General features: G+C 40.9%; 1 protein-coding gene and 1 long non-coding RNA gene across 2 annotated transcripts in view; one reads left to right on the forward strand and one right to left on the reverse strand.

Annotated features, from left to right (window-relative positions):
* Nucleotides 1-7,172, forward strand: part of GPR139 (G protein-coupled receptor 139) — a 39,362-nt gene extending 32,190 nt beyond the window's left edge. The window contains exon 2 of the mRNA XM_025855497.1: nucleotides 6,238-7,172. Coding sequence (XP_025711282.1) covers nucleotides 6,238-7,172 — 935 coding nt within the window. The remainder of the gene's footprint in view (nucleotides 1-6,237) is intronic.
* The window catches only part of LOC141373964 (uncharacterized), a 221,158-nt gene that overhangs the window by 105,597 nt on the left and 95,735 nt on the right, over nucleotides 1-19,826 (reverse strand). The window lies entirely within an intron of this gene.

Genomic DNA, 19,826 nt, shown 5'->3' on the forward strand with positions numbered 1-19,826 from the left:
CAGCTACTTCTTCCAAGGAACTTGCAGGGACCTTATAGTCCTCACAGACATAGAGAATAACTCTGGAAAACCTTGAGCCTTTCCCTCTGTACAGTAGATGGTTCGGTGGTAGGGTCTGACAGCCAAACCTGTGTTGTTCTTTCAGCCACTCCCCAAATCCTCTCAAGTTTGAGCATAGTAAGCTGCAAATTACAGGAAATGAATTCCCCCAAGAATATAACCAAGAAGCTTTGCAATCACAAAACATGGGCTTTCTATTACCCAGGAGCTTAAACCTGTCCACTGACACCACTGACAGAAAGGATTTGCTTTTTAGAAGCATTGACATTTTTGATTGTGAAGTTCACTGGGGCTTGCTTGAGTTTCCACAACAACAGAGACTTGGGCCAGTTAGTTTGAGAGAAAAGCTGAGAAAAAGAATTTCAGACGATGAAGACTTGGGTTTCTTTGTTTTTTTCACCCATTATAAATACACACAGACCCTGTCAACACCACTCCTTTTCTTTGGGGGAAAACGCACCTGGGTGGAAATGAAGGGATTTTTGATGTAGGTAATTATAGCAAATGTCAAACCTAACTCTACCTTCTCATTTCTTTTTCAGAAAATCAATATACAGGCATCGTTCCATTCCCCTCTAGGTCTGTGTGGCTCCACACACATGTTCTCTCATCCCAAGGACCTCCTAAGTGTGCCTGATGTTGCCTTGGGGGCAAATCTAACTGTACAAAAGCAGTGAGTTAGTTTAGTGTCTGCAGGTTAGTTTCTCAAGCGAGGCAATTACTAGAAACTTAAGAAAACGTCAAATATGAATACCAGCAATTTCATTTGGAGATGATGACTTGCCTGACTTAAAGCATTAATTAGATGGGGCTGAAATATTTTTTTTTTAAGAGTTTGGATATAGAGAATTTTTAGCACCACACTTCAAATAGCATTCAACTGGGAAGTAAGAGACAGTGGTGAAGAGTCATTCCCTGAAGAATATATCCAGCATTTATCCATTCCTGCCTCCTTACAGGCTGGCGGGTACAGCAGGGACATGAGGGAGAAATGACAGTACTTTTCTAAGTCAGAGGCAACCAAGGAAACAGGAATCACTTTCCTCCAGCTAAGAAGTCTTTCCTATGACCAAAAATAAACAACACAGAACTTGAAATACCATAACGTCAGAACTACAGTCACCTCTGGCTCCCCAACTTACTCAGTATGTGGCTTTGGGCAAATTACCTAAAAATCTAATCCTCAGTTTCCTCATCTATAAAATGGGGATGATAATAGGACTGATAAGAAGCCTTTTTCCTGTTCCATGAATACCATGCTTACTCCCACCTCAGGGCCCCCACAGCCTAGAATTCTTTTCCCACAGATCTTTTCATGGCAGATCCCTTCTCCTCATCCTTAACTGAACTCAAATGTCACTTTCCAATCTAAAAAATAATCTCCCATCAATTTGTCTCATCCCTGGGTTTTATTCTGGATACTATCACTGTCTGAAATTCTCTTGTACATTTTTATATTTGCTTATTGTCTGTCTCTCCCACCACACAATAAGCCCCATGATAAAAGGGAACTTATACATTTTGTTAATCCTTGCATCTCCAGCACATCATACAGTGCCTGGCACATAGTAAATGCTCTGTTAACATTTGCTGAATGAGTGGACCCTCAGTCAATAGCTAACATTCATTGAGAACTTACCACATGCCAGGCATTGTTCTAACCACTTTATAAAAATTATCCCACTTGATTCTCAAAACAACCCTCTGAGGCAGATATTCTTATTAACCCATTTTATAAAGAAGAAAACTGAAGGGCAGAGAGATCGAATAAATCTGCCCAAAGCCAAAAAGGCAGGAAGTAGTAGAACTAGGGTGAAACCCCAGCAGCCCAGCACCAGACTCCACACACTTAATCCTGAGTCCTGATGCTTTTGGCTTTGATGGGTAAGCATCACACCTGATTTCACAGCTTCTATTTATGAAGCTCTGTATATGATTAGATCAAAGTAGCCACACTTTTGACCCACACTCTCTTCCAAATCCTTTACCCTTCATTCTATATCTGTTCACCAGCCCCTCTTGTATCACTATGTGTGTTCTCGTTTATCTCTTTAATACTTAGCTACTTGTGTGTTTTTCTATACTTTGAGTGGAGATTCTAAATGTGTGTAATACCAATTTGTTTCTACATGGGCACACAGAAGGTAAATGCTAAATACTTTTTGAAAAGATTTCTAAATGAATAAAACATTTTGGAATACTTTTCAACAGAACACAGCAAGACTTTAGTAAAAGAGAGCTATAAATGCAAAAGTATAGGGAGAGCAAGTAGAAAATCAATATAAGCATTCCTTATAAACCCAACTCTTCATGCTTTTCTCACTTCAGGGCCTTTGCATATGCTGTTTCCCTTGCCTGAAACATACTTTTTACTCCCACCCTTTTTACCTACTTACTTTCTACTGGTTCTCCAAATTTCACCTTGAACATCATTTCCTCAACAAAGCTTTTATTGACCACTAATAACACTTACAGCTTTCAATTATACATTTTCTGCTGTGGCTCTTCAGCTGACATTTTTCTTGCCTAAAATAAGCTCCATGAAGGCAAGACCATCCATGTCTATTTTGTTCAACATCCCCTCCCAGGGCATAGCTCACAGTCAATGCATAAAAACAATGCTGAATGCATGAATAAACTTTTGAAATTTCAGGTTTACAAATACAAAGAACTTTGCCTTAATGGGACCTCTTTTCTTAAGAGTGACTTAAAGTAGAATTCACTCATTATTTTTCTCTTTTGCATACAGTGTAATATACCTGCATGGTACCCCCACCCCTACTTGAATTACCAATATTGTAGAGTGGTTTAGAGCATGGGTGTTGGTCCCAGGTTTGCATCCTGGCTAATTTATATAATCAGTACCTTAAATTTCCACCATTTCAAAATGTTATTTCAAAGTGCCTTGAACAAGAGCAAGAAAAGCACAGACATAAAACAAAAACAAAAAAACTGACAGTAGCAAATACTGAGAGGATACGGAGCAACTGGGATCTCATACTCTGCTGCTGGGAGTGTAAATTAGTAAAATCACTTCATAGAGCAATTCAGCTGAATCTGGTAAAGATAAAGGTGCACATACTCTAGAACATAATACATGTACTTCTACATACATACTACCCAAGAGAAATTCTCACATATAAATACTTCTCATGGAGAGTCCTATCAAGTTGTTAACTACAGCAGTTTTTTTTTTTTTAAGATTGTATTTGAGAGAGAGAGAATGAGAAAGAGCGAGCACGAGAAGGAAGAGGGTCAGAGGGAGAAGCAGACTCCCTGCCGAGCAGGGAGGCCGATGTGGGACTCGATCCCGGGACTCCAGGATCATGACCTGAGCCGAAGGCAGTCACTTAACCAACTGAGCCACCCAGGCACCCAACTACAGCAGTTTTTAATAGCAAAACCTTGGAACCAATCTAAATGTACATTGTTTTATACACACACACACAGACACACACACACACATCTACCCAATGTGTATATATACATATAGACATATATATGTGTGTATATGTGTCTATATAATAAGCGTGTATATAGAAATATATAGAGACGTGTATATACGTATAGATATATCTCTATGTATGTATATATGAAGATAAATTATAGTAAGTTTATACAATGGAATGCTATATAGTCATTAAACTGAGTGGATGAGAGCTACATATACCAACAAAATAGGTCTCAAAAACATAATGCTGAGTGGAAAAAGCAGGATGTAGAATGGACAGTTCACTATAAAGTAAGGGGATGCAAATGGGGCCCTGAAGATTACAGCACAGTGGTTGCCTCTAGGGAAAGAAAGGAGGAGGGAGGGGAAAGAATGGGCTTGGGGCAATTTCAAAGAGGACTTCAGTTGTATCTATATTGTGAGTTCTTTAAAAAAAAAAAATAGCTAAAATGTTCCTCATCAAATTTTTAAAATTTTACAACATAGGACACTACTAAGAGAGTGAAAAGATGGCACCTGTGTGGCTCAGTTGGTTAAGCATTTGACTCTTGATTTTGTCATGATCTCAGGGTCATGAGATCAAGCCCTGCATCGGGCTCTGCCCTGGAGCCTGCTTAAGATTCTCTCTCTCCCTCTCCCTCCACCCTCCCACCACCCCCTCACCCCCGCTCATGCTCTCTCTCTCAAAAAATTAAATTAAATTAAAAAATAACTGAAGCAAATATGGCAAAATGTTAAAATTTGTTTAATCTGAGTGATGAGTGTCCCAGGATGTGTATGTTACAAGACAATTTTATAAATGAACTATTGTATAATATTTTTTTTGTATAATATTTTAAAAGGTGAAATTGAGAAAGGGAGATCTAGATGCCAGCTCTGTCACTGGACTTCAGAAAAGGGACATAAATTCTCTGAGAATTTTGCAAAATAGGATTAACAGTGTTGACTGAAAATGAATGAAATTAAATGTGCAGAATGACTTCTAGATATTACCCATCAGAATATCATTTTAGAATGAGTCCCTAATGGGGCACCTGGGTGGCTCAGTCGTTAAGCGTCTGCCTTCAGCTCAGGTCATGATCCCAGGGTCCTGGGATCGAGCCCCACATCGGGCTCCCTGCTCCGTGGGGAGTCTGCTTCTCCCTCTCCCACTCCCCCTGCTTGTGTTCCCTCTCTCGCTGTGTCTCTCTCTGTCAAATAAATAAATAAAATCTTAAAAAAAAAAAAAAGAATGAGTCCCTAAAGACTTTCCAGATGTGTCTAATTCAGAGAAACATTTGTTTTTAAAATTGATCAGAAATTATATACATGCATTTTCAGGGGCGCTTGGCTGGCTCAGTCTGAAGAGCGTGTGACTCTTGAACAGAGTCATGAGTACACACTGGGTATACAGATTACTTAAATAAATAAAAACTTAAAAAAAAGAAAGAAAGAAATTATATGCATACATTGTCAAAACAAACTGGACCCCAAAAAAATAATTGCTACTGTTTATTAAAAAACTATATACATGCATTATATAGACATGTACAAAGACAAACTATTTATTACTGTGATGGCCCTGTGGGAGGGGTACTTGGGGGGTTGAACAACAAGAAGGGAAATTTACTTCTCTCTGCTATTATTTTTAATAATGTACCATATTGTGGACTACAACTCTTCCTCGATTTATGATGGGGTTACATCCTGATAAACCCATCATAAGTTGAAAATGCACTTAATACACCTAACCTACCGAACATCATAGTTTAGCCTAGCCTACCTTAAACATGCTCAGAACACTTATATTAGCCTACAGTTGGGAAAAATCATCTAACACAAAACCTATTTTATAATAAAGTGTTGAGTGTCTCATGTAATTTATTGAATGCTGTACTGAAAGTGAAAAACAGGATGGTCGTACAGGTACAGACGGCTGTAAGTTGTGTCAGTTTTCAGTGCTCGTGATCACGTGACTGACTGGGAGCTCTGGCTTGCTGCTGTTGCCCAGCATAACAAGAGAGTATCGTAACGCATATCGCCAGCCTGGGAAAAGATCCAAATTCAAAATCCCAAGTACAGTTTCTACTGAATGCCTACAGCTTTTGTACCATAGTAAAATCAGAAAATCGTTAAGTCGAACCATCATAAATCAGGGACCATCTGCACCTACTCTAAAAATAAATAGAATTTATCTTTAAACTAATCTGAAGGCCATGATCTTCTCCACGCCTTCAATACTAAATCTATGTAAAATGGAAAGGTCCTAAAATCCAGGTTGCAAAAAGGTTCTTAAGAGGTCAGTCTCCTTCCTGAACACATGAAGGAGGGAAAGCCGTCCCACCCCGTATTTTCCTGCATGCACTTGGACAAAAGAGCGAGCATGGGATTTGGAATTAGGGGATCTAGGTTTGGTTCCTGTCACCAGCACTTACTAAGTGTGTGACTCTGAGTTCCTTAAGCCCTCTGTGCCCCAGTTTCATTTCTGAAGTGAGGACAATGGCAGCATCACCTCCAATGATTGTGTGAGGAATAAATAAACTACAATATGAGCACAGAATTTTGTCAAAATAGTATCCAGATGGCTGTATGAGATACAATTTGTAGTGCAGAGATTGTTCCTCAAAAGCACTGGTTCGGTCCCTTTGGCTGCCATGAGAGTACCCATAAATGTATGCCTATGGCCCCAAAGTAGCCAATAAAGTCATCTCATTCCAGAGATAAACCAGATTCTCTTCTCTCCACAGCAAATATCCTGACAGTGATCATCCTCTCTCAGCTGGTAGCTAGAAGGCAGAAGTCCTCCTACAACTATCTCTTGGCACTTGCTGCTGCTGATATCTTGGTCCTCTTTTTCATTGTGTTTGTGGACTTCCTGTTGGAAGATTTCATCTTGAACATGCAGTTGCCTCAGGTGGCCAATAAGATCATAGAAGTGCTGGAATTCTCATCCATCCACACCTCCATTTGGATTACTGTTCCATTAACCATTGACCGTTATATAGCCGTCTGCCACCCACTCAAGTACCACACGGTCTCCTACCCAGCCCGCACCAGGAAAGTCATCGTAAGTGTTTACATCACCTGCTTCCTGACCAGCATCCCCTACTACTGGTGGCCCAACATCTGGACTGAAGACTACATCAGCACCTCCATGCATCACGTCCTTATCTGGATTCACTGCTTCACTGTGTACTTGGTGCCCTGCTCTATCTTCTTCATCTTGAACTCAATCATTGTGTACAAGCTTAGGAGGAAAAGCAATTTTCGCCTGCGTGGCTACTCTACAGGGAAAACCACTGCCATCTTGTTCACCATTACCTCCATCTTTGCCACACTCTGGGCCCCCCGCATCATCATGATTCTCTACCACCTCTATGGGGCGCCCATCCAAAACCGCTGGCTGGTGCACATCATGTCCGACATTTCCAACATGCTGGCCCTTCTGAACACAGCCATCAACTTCTTCCTCTACTGCTTCATCAGCAAGAGATTCCGCACAATGGCGGCTGCCACACTCAAGGCCTTCTTCAAGTGCCAGAAGCAACCTGTACAGTTTTACACCAACCATAACTTTTCCATAACAAGTAGCCCCTGGATCTCGCCGGCCAACTCCCACTGTATCAAGATGCTGGTGTACCAGTATGACAAAAATGGAAAACCTATAAAAGTATCCCCATGACCCCATAGGCTTGGCACCTAGTGCCTCTGTCTAATCTATTTCCCAGATGGGAGGGTAGCCCACTTAAGAGTGCTAATCTGATTTCCTGTCTCCACGGACTGAGCAATTCTCAGATTGGTAGATGAGAAAAGATGGAAGAGAAGAAAGAAAAGCATCAGTCTTGTTTTCATTTATGCATTCATTTTCACAATGTGACTTGACAGCAAAAGTTCCTACCAGTTTGAAGATACCTTTGGAGATTGTGTCTTCATCCTGTGGCCAGTGAGGACACATAATAAACAGTCCATGACTTTGCGCCTTGGCACCATCTACAGTCATTGGGAACCGCTCATTTATGTGACACACCAAGCCACGGTAGCAGGTAGCTGATTTCACACTCTTCTTCCAAGAGCTGAGGTCAACCATCGCTTCCCTGTGCCATCCCCAGCAGCTAACAATGCTGACCAATTTGGGATTTTTCCAAGGTGCCCTTTGTCTTAGAGAAGGTTGTGGTCTTGAAGTGTCCCTGGAACCCTAAACTACAGAATGACACTGTGGGGACAAGGGAGTATTAATCCCATCCAAACTCTGGCCAGAGCTTCTTTGGAAAGGCTCCAAATCAACATAACTACGACCCTCAGACCTGGGTCTAAAATGCAGTCTTTCTATTCGCCATTATGTATAGATTTTACCTATCTCCTCCAAAATAAAGACCCCGCCTGGTGGGGGGAAAGGAGGATCTCTTGAGCCCAGAAAAACAAAAAAATAAGCCCACTCTTGCCATTGTTTTGATCCATCCTTGTGTCAGCTGTGTATGATCCCTTTACTCAAGAGCTTTCTTATTGCGGTACTACTCAAGCTTCCTGGAGAAGCCCTTTACGTGTAGATTTGCCAACCCTGCCTCCTTGCTTGCTGAAGCCCTCACCAAATTGTTTTATTTGAAGTGACTTCCAAACAGGATTTAATTTTTAAGGGTCAGGAACTGTAGCTCTCCAGGTGTGAAGGGAGGCATTCTCCACTCTGCCCCACAGTCTAGCTGGCATTGCTATTCAGCCACAAAGGCAGATATAATTGACATGGAAAGGTGCCCATATTGTTTGCTAGTCTGCCCTTTGATGCATATGGCTCATTAGGGTGGTTCCAGCTTTCAGTGAAGCTATTTAATCCAGATCTTTTGCAAAGTGATAAAATATGAATCTATTTGTTCTCCCTTTGCCTGTCCAAGGCAAGAACAGCTCTACAATGGAATTAATAGGGGCTTCCCTGGGATTTACCACTCATGTGTGCACACACACATGCAGACACATGCTTGATTATAGTAGGCGTCTATGTATCCTGTGATGTGTTTTAAAACCCATGCTGGAGTTCCTCTTACTTAGCCTTTTTAAAAATTTCTCTTCCAGGTTCCCAGTATTTTTCCTGTTTTGGAAGAAATCTCCCAAAATGATTTTGGAATTGTATGATATTTTTGGTGACCAAACAAAAAGCAGACAGTCCTCCTGGAACACTTGGTTCCTCAGGTTGGATTCTTACTACATTTTTAGTCCTAAATTGGAAGGCATGTCTACCCTTTTTAAGGGAATTTGCAATAAATGAGTGTGGTAGAAAAGGCCACTGTGCAACACATGCCCTAAACTTTAGTCAATGCCCTCAATACTAATTCAATATAATTTTAGGTTACAGTAGTCCTGATGATCCTAATTCCTACTCCTTCTAAATGACTGCAGTAGTCTCATCTTACCCAAAGATTAGATTCTAAGTCAGTGCAAAAGAAAAAAATCTGGCAGAGCCAAAGTTACCTCTGCAAAGTCATCAGGAAGGAGCCATGTTGGAGACCTCATTCTATCCCTTATAAAATCTAACTCAGCGAAGTTTTTCTCCAGCAATAGAACAGATTACGTAGATCAAGGACAAGACAAAGTTGGTGTCCACTTAGGGACTATATTATATGACTCTAATGTATCTTAATGAGAACATTAAGATCACACTGATACAGCAAAATGCTCCCATTAGAAGAGGTTCATGGAAATTGTTTGAGGAACAAGGAGGTTAGTATGTCCTATGTCACACTATCGCCAGGGCATATGTGCATCCCGTGGAATGGTAGGCAGACTCCTCTACATCCTTTAAATTACATTTCTTTCTGTTTCTCTTTTGCCAAGCACGTGTAGTCTGAACATGTCGTGTTCATTAAATGTGTGTATGATGCGATTCCACCATACCCCCTTATGAATGAACATTGACCAAAGGCTACCTACACCGAATATATATATATATATTTATATATATATTTATTTTTTAAACACATAGCTCAAAAAATGCTAATTTGAGCTATATGTGGATGAGTCACAGTGCAATAGCTATAATGATTAAGCAATTCCTCTTTAAGAATGTATGCAAGATGGAAAATATGTGTGTGGGTCTCAGTGCTCTCTGCTCCACATTTTTTATTGTATGTAAAAACTGTTGATTTTAAAAAGTTTAAAAAACTGGGTGTGCATTTGGAATGTTCTCCTCATACACTCATTTATTACTTCTCTTACCAATAGAGGCTGTACCAAGTAGTATTGTGATCTTTTTTCCTTCTATATTTTATATTTTGATAAATAATATTTAAAAGAGGTCTGATTCTTGAAGGCATTTCAATGAGTTGTCTTCTGGTTAAAATGCATAAGAGTGCCCACTGGGTTAGGTTGATACATATGTCCTAAACTTTATTTCAGATAATCTATGGACTTTTAATTTATCATTATTTATAGTAATAACTGTGGACAATGATAAGGTTTAAAAAAAAAAAAACAACTTTTAAGCCTTTTCTTTCAGGCCAGTTTTGGAAACAGAGCCTTGAATTTTGAAGCCTGTCTTGTAAACAGCTGCTGTTGATGGCATTTAAGCAATTGCCTTATATCAGGTTTTTTGTGAAAGACTGTTAACTAGCATCTCTCTTGTGTGATTTGTGTCCTTGGCTGGACATGCAGTGATGCTACCTACACATGTACATGCTTTTTATTCGACAGCTCAAGCACTGAACTGTCTCATGGGGAAAGAAATGAGGAGCATGACAGACAAACCATAAAAGACAGACCATGAGAAGGTATGAACTTCCATTTTGCAAACATTCTGCAAGTGGAAAATTATTTTGCACAGTTGGTGCCTACTGGTCCAACATGAGGGGCCTATCTAAAGTGAATTAAAGACTATAATGTTGGCTATTCCAGTTCAAAGAATGGAATAGAATGTTACCATAGAAGAATAGTAAATGTTCATATTTTCTTAATTAGATAACATATTGTGTTTGAACTTGTTTGTATTATAATAAACTCTAACATGGTGCACTCTTGGTGTTTGGAATTTGCATATATGTTCAAGCTATGGCAGAACTTGGACTAAAAATTTTTAAATGAGCATTTTCCTTATGCTTTATGCTGGTACTAGAATGAGACCTGAGTGCCACCTGTCCCTTAGTTAGCCAGATATATTTCAGAATTTAAGACCACTGAACTCTGTTTCCTATAATCCTAATTAGGTAGTTTACTGGGTATAAATCTGAATTCTCTTCGACTTCATCCTCTACATGTCTTCGAGACAGTGATGGCTATAATCTAAGTGGAGAACTAGCACAATGGCTAAGAGCTTGGACTTTTTTTCTTTTCATGACTTGTTTGTATCTTTTGACCCCCTTCACCCATTTTTCCCACCTTCATCCCCCACCTCTGGCAACCACCAACTTGTTTCCCATATCAGAACTTTGTTTTTGTTTTGTTTTTTAAATTCCACATACAAATGAGATCATGCAGTATTTGTCTTTTTTTTTTTTAAGATTTATTTATTTGAGAAAGCGAGAATGAGAGAGTACATGAGATGGGGAGGGTTAGAGGGAGAAGCAGGCTCCTCCCTGAGCAGGGAGCCCGATGCGGGACTCGATCCCAGGACTCCAGGATCATGACCTGAGCCGAAGGCAGTTGCTTAACCAACTGAGCCACCCAGATGCCCCAGTATTTGTCTTTTCTGTCTGACTTATTTCACTTAGAGTAAAGCCCTCAAGGTCCATCCGTGTTGTTGCAAATGGCAAGATTTCATTCTTTTTTATGGGTGAATAGCATTCCACTGTGTATATACACCACATTTTCTTCACCCATTCATCTATTAATGGACACTTAAGTGTTTTCATACATTATAATAGCTTGACAATGGGCATGTCCCAGCTCCCCCATTTACGAGATGGGTGGCCTTTAACAATTCCCGTAAGATCTCTAACAGACTGTCCTCAGATAGAAAATGGTGCAAAATTTAATTTTTTCCAGTTGCGTGCAAGGTAAATAGAGGCTCTCAAAGTCAGGAAATCAAGGTCTGGAGTCAGTTATGGCAGGCTATAACTTTGCTGGCTGTGCAACTTCCTAGCTATTTGGACTTGGGCAATGTTCTCAATCCCTCTGAGTCTCAATTTCTTCTCCATAAAATAGGGCTAACAAGTAATTCCAATACATTCCTCATGGGGTGATTATTAATGGTAGAGCTAAAAAGAGCTTCCAGTTGCACATCATTTTACAGGTAAGGATACTAGGCCAAAAGAGGTTAATGATTTTGTTCAGAGTAGTCACTAAACACTTCCTGCTTTCCACTTTACCTCACTGCCTTCTCTGCAAGATTCTGACTCCTCTCCCCTCCACAAAAGATCACATTATTTTGTGCCCTTTTTAGACCTGAGTATATTGCATAGTTTTCCAACCTTTCAAACCCAGGTCATCCAAGCATGAGATATATTATAACAGCATCATAATTAAAACACTTGGCTTGACCTTTCCCTGAGGGAGAATTTTTTTTAAGTTGACTCTCTGGAATCCTAACCATAGCTCTTAAACTAGCTATGCATTTCCCACACAAACCACCATCAATTCTGACAGCCACCCACAAACTATTGTCACAGTCTATCTTTGCGTCAACTTGGAGAATGAAAGTAACTTACAAGTTGAGAGGGAAGTACAGAAAAGCAAGGAATTTGCTGAGAAGGTGGCAAGCAGAAGCTGTAAGGCATGGCCACAGCATCCTCATTAATTTTGTTCATCAACTCAGGAAGGCGGGATAAAAGTGAGTTGATGAAGGTTGAACTGTTAAATAATAATCCTTTTATTAGTGCACTCAGCTAAATGTGATGGCTCAGCCTCTACGGAGGGTGTGCAATTAATCCATGTACTTGCCAGACACAACAAGAGGAATAAGAGACTTGTGTCTACTGGGATAAATAGATACTGTGAATTTCCCAGGTTTAATGGGAAAATGTGTCACTGTCATGCCTGAAAAAGAAAAGTTTTTTGATTAAACAGGAGCAAAACAGAGCTACAGTGAAGAGATTCCTTCTCATCAACTCTCCACATGAGGAGTTTACTATGTCCACAGAGTTTTGTTACCTAGTGAATGGCAGTAACAGTATTTCTCTCCACTGGAGAAGAAACAAAAGCATGTGAGACTTAAACTCAAGTATGAGAGATCCAGATCAAACCCAAAGGGGAAGTCTTCATAGTGATGTCTATTCACTCCACAAATGGAGTTCTTAGCATCTGCTTCTCTGGGTATATTTCCAAATGGACTGTACATCAGAGTCCTGGAGGGGAGCAAATCTCACTCAGATGGTTTCGATGAAAAGCCTTTAACCAAGAGACTTTTTTTAAATGGTCTCAACAAGATTAAGGGAACCAACAAAAGCAACTGAGATACCTAGGAACTAGAAATAATAGGAAGACTTACTTCTCTAGGCCTGATGGAATAACAGGAAAAAATATTATTAGTGCAGCTCAGTGTTGGCAGAGCTTTGGAGGAGAGGCCTTCCAGCAAGCAGTGACACACCACTGCTAGAGATGTGATCCCAGAGAGCAAGTGGAGGATCCCCAATCTCTTTTCCTTCCCTCCAATATCATGCTGATGCCCCCACTGGCAGAGCTCAAACAAAAGTCAGCCAGGAAGGGAGTGTAGGTGATGAGGTCCATAGTGACCAGGCCTCAAGGCACAAAACAGTACAAAGTAGATCAAGGGTGAAGTGTGACAGACAGCAATTGCAGAATAACGAGCAAAGCTTGGATTCTTATTTTACTATCACTGACTGCTGGAGAGGATCTTAGAGGTTATTCCACTCAAATATCAAAAAAGGAAGGAAGGAAGGGGGGAGGGAGGGTAAGGAGGGGAGGGAGGGAGAGAGGGAGAGAGAGAGGGAGGAAGGAAGGCAGGGAGAAAGGAAGGAAGAAATGGAGGAAGGGAGGAAGAAAGAAAGAGAGAGAGAGAGAGAGGGAGGGAGGGAGGGAGGGAGGGAGGGAGGAAGGAAGGAAGAAAGAAGAAAGAAAGAAAGAAATTAAAGCCCAAGAGATTGCCTTGCCCAAGGTCACATGACCTAGATGTTGGTAGGTCCTCCTTCTAATGATTTTCTAGCACATACCCAGAAACACGTACTGTCGATCTTCACAAGCTTGCTTTCCAACCATCATAGTTAGAATTTTCTTTCATTAATCCTCAGCATCTTCAGATGTCAACATGAACATGGTATGACAGAAATGAGGAAGCTGGGTGCTCATTTAGCAACCACTGTCCCAGGCACTCCTATGGTCGTTCATTTATTTGACCAATATGTGTTGAAATATACTATCTGCCAAGATCTATTCTAGGCATAGTGATTCATTAGTGAGCAAAACATACAAGGCTTCTGCCTTTCTGGTACTTACATTCCAGTGCGAGAGACAATACACAAGAAAGCAAATAAGGTAATTTCAGGTAGTGGTAAGTGCTAGGAAATAAATAATAATAAGTGATGAGGGTCAGGCAGAAAGAACATTAGATAAGTGAGTCAGGGAACGTCTTTTTGAGATGGTGGCAACAGAACTGGATCCCAAATTAAAATAGCCATACAAAGAGTATTTCAGGTAAAGGAACCAGAAAGTACAAAGACCCTGAAACGATAATAACCTTGAGTGCTCATGGTACAACACAGTACATAGTGCTGTACACAGTAATCCAGGGGAAGAGTGATACGGAACAAGTCATGGAGGGGCGGGCAGGAGCAGAATCATGTAGAGTTCTGTGGGGCCTGGTAAGGAACTTGGTGGAAAGCCACTGAATAATTTTAAGTAAGAAATTACTGTGATCTTCTTACCTCACTAAACCATCATAACAACTCTTGAAGAGGAGTGTTGTTACCTCCATTCTTCAGATAAGAAAACTAAGTTTCCCAGGGATTAAATTAAGCTTGCTTGAAGTCACAGTGAGTAATTGATGAGTTGGTATTTAAGCCTAGTCCTGTCTGGTTCCAAGAGCCACTTCTTTAGGCCATCTTGACATGTTTTCCTTCACATCCCACACTCTCTCTTCTGAATTAGCAGCTTGTTCCCATTAGCCTTTTCATCATCCAAAGTTGATATTTAGACTAAAGGCACCCTCTAATTCCAGTAATGAAGAGTCAGAATTCATCAGGTCATGATAGCATATGGTTCTATTTCATGACCCAATCCATGTGTCTGATGAAATCTGACAGAGTATCAGTCGCACAAGATAGTGGATGAAAAAATATAGACTCTGCTGGCAGGTAAGGCAAAAATATACATATATATACAACTTTTTAAAACTTTTTATAAGTATAGGGGCGCCTGGGTGGCCCAGTCGTTGAGCGTCTGCCTTCGGCTCAGGTCATGATCCCAGGATCCTGGGATCGAGCCCTGCATCAGGTTCCCTGCTCGGCAGGAGGCCTGCTTCTCCCTCTCCCGCTCCCCCTGCTTATGTTCCCTCTCTCGTGTCTCTCTCTGTCAAATACATAAATAAAATCTTTAAAAAAAAATTAAGAAATAAAAATAAAAACCTTTTAGAAGTATATACTTTTCTAAAGATTTTATTTATGTATTTGACAGAGAGAGAGTGAGAGCACAAGCCAGGAGACGGGAGGGAGAGAGAGAAGCAGGCTCCCTGCTCAGCAGGGAGCCCAATTAGGGGCTCAATCCCAGGACTCCTGGGATCATGACCTGAGCCGAAGGCAGCCGCTTAACTGACTGAGCCACACAGGCACCCCAAAAGTAGATACTTTTAAAAACAAACTTCAATAATATTTTCAATGACATTGTTTTACAAATGCTCTTAAACACAGATTTCAACTCTTGGTCCTTCAGCTTAGCAGCAGGCCCTTCAGAGCACTTGCCTGTGCGTCTGTCCATGGTGCTGAAATCATTTGACCACGACTAAGATTCGAGCAAGAAAGGCAGTATCTGTTAAGAAAAAAAAATTTTTTTATTGTTGTTGTTTGGGTTTTTTGGTTTTTGTCTTTTTAGAGAGGGAGAGAGGTGGAAAAGGGACAGAGGGAGAGGAGAGAGAGACTCAAGCAGACTTCATGCCCAGCATGGAGCCTGATGAGGGGCTCAATCTCACAACCTGACCTGAACCAAAATCAAGAGCCCGATGCTTAACTGACTGAGCCACCCAGGTGCCCCATGTTAAGAAAATTTTATGTATAAAGATACATATTTGCCCCCTCTCATTAAAAAAGCAACGGGTATAGTATTATTTACTTTATGAAACTATTTAAGATAGGATTTCTTACAAAGCTCCACTGGGGCCTTGCTCCTCTAACCGTGATCCACCTAAGAGCAGCATCACATCAGCATCACCTGGGAGTCTGTAAGAACTGTGGAATCACAGGCTCTACCCCAACCTGCTGAACCAGAATCTGAATTTTAACAAGATCCCAAGTGATTCATACACACATAAAATGAGAAGCACTGCACTGCTCTACTTTAAAACAGTGGTTTTTACACCCTTGGGAAGCTTTTTGAAAATCCCAATACCAAAGATGAAACCCAGACAACAGGATTTTTTTAAGTTCCTTGGATAATTCTAATGTACAGCCAAAATGGAGAACCACTGATTTTTTTTAAAGCAAACTTTATATCACTACCACAAATGGAAAACCAGTATCACCTGCCATAATTACAGAAACCATTTTTAAAAGGCCAAAGATTGTTAATAATTCTTACTTTATACAACTGTCTGAAACTAACATCTATCCTCCTTTTGTTAAAAAGACAAAAGATAGGTATGAAGGGCCTACTACCACCATATTAAGACTTTCTCCTTAACCTAATCAGAAGGATTGACAACAAATTAGAAAGGGAAATTTTTTTCACAATGCACTTCGATGTTACTGAAGCCAAGCCTGTGTCATCTAAACCCACTCACACACCCTTTGTTATAAGCTCTATACTTTAGGAAACATTGATCTATTAAATAAGGAGCCTTCAGCAGCTTCCTTACTTTAGTGATTCCCAACCTTAACTATGTCCACACTCTACACCCAGATCAATTAAATCAGAACCTAGGGAAATGAGCCCAAGGCATAAGAATTTTCTAAAACCTTCCCCGGTGATTCTGATACACAGCCAGGACTGAGAACCACTTGGTTGGCTGTAAAAACTGGGAAATTATAATACAACTTTCCCAAATAGTCTGTCATGTGGCCATTTCCCTAATTCAGACTTTCCACAAATGGTTGAGGTTTCACAGTGTGTGTACTTCTCACTGCTGAAGATTAAGGAGGCTGACAAATCATACCATCTACCCCTTCACTCTGAGTGTGGAACCTGCTGAGAAAAGACTAGTGGAGATCAATTATCAGTTCTATTACTGGAATGGTGCAATGGAGAACATCAGATGAACTGACAGCCAGTGGACTTCCCACCCAACCAGTTTATATTTTGGCTCAAACACTCTCAAGTCTGGGACTGCACAGAAGATAGCTGCAAGCAGAATTTCTGTCCCCCAAGTAGAGTCCAATCAGTGAGGACAATTAGAGATGGACCTCTAGACCCTCCTCTGGAAGCCACACCTGACCATAATCCAGTTAGGATTCTCACATGGAAGATGGGCGCATGGAAACAATTCGTCCTTTCTGGAGGCCTGAGAAGTAGAAAGATAAAGTGGCTTTCTCACATATATGGTGTTTCTTCTTCCTCTTCTACAAATCAGTCAAGGCTTTCCCTCTCCCCTGGGGGTGGAGTGAAAAAGAAGGGTTGAGAGAAGTTACCTTCTAAATACTTCTGACAGATCAAAATTTCCTAAATTAAGGGTTAAGATAGAACTATTAGAAAGAAAAAATGGTTCCCCCTATACTCACCTCCTCATGACCCAGGAAATTTCACAACCCACAAGCAGACAGTCAAGCGTGCTGCACTGTTAAAATACTTAGAAAAAAGGCAAGAAAAGATCCTTCTGATCCTCCAGAACCTCATGTCATCAAATTAGGGCTACTGGGTGCCTCCAAAGGCATAATTCTATCATCAAGTTCAGAGAGTCTCAGCCCTGGCCTACCTATCACTCACAGCTGGCACACAGTTCTCTAAAAGCTCTGAAATAAAAAATAATTTCAAGAGACTTTAATTAAAATAAGGATGCCAAACAGCACTTTTAGGAGTGAACAAAAGTGGTACCAGTTTCAGACACCTTCAGAGCACTTTAACTCCCAAAGGTATGTTCCTGGTGTGCAAGGATGTACGTCATGCAGATCTAGGTGCAAATCCTGACTCCACCACTTGTCAGCTCTGTGACACTGGACAAGTTACTTCCAGTCTCTGAGGTACTGCTGCATCATATGGAAAGTAGGAATAATGATAGTACTGACTTAAAAAGGGAGTGGTGGGAGTTACTTACAATATTTTTTAAGTATCTGGAACATATATGTATTATTCATAAATTGTGTTATTGTTATTTAGTTCCTCATGATAGGGACAAGAGGAACATTGCAAATTCCAGGACTTCTCTAGGAAACTGGGTCACCTTTGCGATGACAAGGCCACTCCTGGGAAGAAAGCGTTTAGCTATGTCATGTTCTGGCTTTCTCTCTTTTCCAAAGTGGAGAAAGCATATCATTCATTGCAGTCATCCAGTGACAGTCCCTGAAAAAGATAGAGCCTCAAGGATTTGGAAGACAAGGGGCAGGCCATCAGTCACTCCACAGTCAATTTCAATACCATGAAATGTGGCCTCCAGTTATACCCTAATTCTTTCTCTCAAACAGTTTGCAACCACTGGTAATCTCTGGAGTGAAACGTCAGCCTTCAAGATGATGTGATGGAGGCTGTATAAAGGCCACTTGCTCATCTCATTAGGGTTGCCAGCACTTGGCTCCAGTGATGAGAAAAATGGAAATAGTCCTGCTGGTGGGTGAGGGTTGATACAGGTGACCTGTCCCCAAGATGTCAAGTATGTCTCCAGGGCTCTGAAAGAGGACACAAATATTCCTCAGCTGGAGACAAGGGCTTCTTGTTATTGCAAATTAATCATTTAATAAATATCTGATTTCTAAGAGGCTACAAGGAAATGACTCCCTGTTGTTATACGTATGTGCCTCTTAGTGTATCTGATTTCTGGGGCATGGTGATGTGTTCTGACATTGCTGTCCCTATGAGGTCTGCAAGGGAAAGGCCACAGCTGTGAGAAGAAAGGACAGGGTCTTCCCCAAGAATGAGGTTATCATAGCATGTCGTCTGGGGAAGAAGCAGGCCATTGGACAGGGCAAAAGGAAATGGGCCTGGAAAAGTAGGAGAAAGAGCACAGCTTCTTTGCTTGATTCGGACAGTCTAGATGCCTACAATAGGTTTCCTGGGAAGGATATGCTAAAGGTGCGGCTTGAAGCCAGAATAAAGAGGACTGGGATGGTTCATCTTTCCTGAGATTTCTATTAATGAGACTGGTCTACCTAGAGGCAGTTCTACTTCAAGTTTTAGTATTTCCTTAAGGTTCTCTTTGATGGTTTTCTGCCATAGTCCCAGACCTTTAGCAAAGTCCTATTTAAATATCCCATCTTGTCTTGGTGGAACTGAAATATTAAATGAGAGTGTATCCCCAACCAAGTTGAGCACAGTTGTAGAGGTGGTAAGGCCCTTCCAAAGAGAAAGTGAGTAGGATCAACCTCACAGTGAGAGAGACTGTGCCTAAGGAGACAGCAATACTTTTGAGAGGTTAACTTCTCCCTTTGGTTTACACATATGCTGCTAGATTATAAAAGGATTTAACTGATGCCATATTATCTCAGTCCAGAAAAAGCTAAATGTATAATAATGTGAACATGCCCCTGCCTCACCATCCTATGGACAAACAGCTACATTAAAAATGTTCTATTGGAGTCAATCAGAGAAAGACATGTATCATATGACCTCACTGATATGAGGAATTCTTAATCTCAGGAAACAAACTGAGTGTTGCTGGAGTGGTGCGGGTGGGAAGGATGGGGTGGCTGGGTGAGAGACACTGGGGAGGGTATGTGCTACGGTGAGCACTGTGAATTGTATAAGACCGATGAATCACGGATCTGTACTTCTGAAACAAATAATGCAATATATGTTAAGAAAAAAAAAAGAAGATAGCAGGAGGGGAAGAATGAAGGGGAGTAAGTCGGAGGGGGAGACGAACCATGAGAGACGATGGACTCTGAAAAACAAACTGAGGGTTCTAGAGGGGAGGGGGTTGGGGGATGGGTTAGCCTGGTGATGGGTATTAAAGAGGGCACATTCTGTGTGGAACACTGGGTGTTATGCACAAACAGTGAATCATGGAACACTACATCAAAAACTAATGATGTAATGTGTGGTGATTAACATAACAATAAAAAATTTTTTTAAATGTTCTATTGGGCACCTGGGTGGCTCAGTTAGT

This window comes from Callorhinus ursinus, unplaced genomic scaffold (assembly GCF_003265705.2).
Source record: "Callorhinus ursinus isolate GAN/ISIS: 27379988/994484 unplaced genomic scaffold, GSC_fseal_2.0 scaffold13, whole genome shotgun sequence".
Taxonomy (NCBI): domain Eukaryota; kingdom Metazoa; phylum Chordata; class Mammalia; order Carnivora; family Otariidae; genus Callorhinus; species Callorhinus ursinus.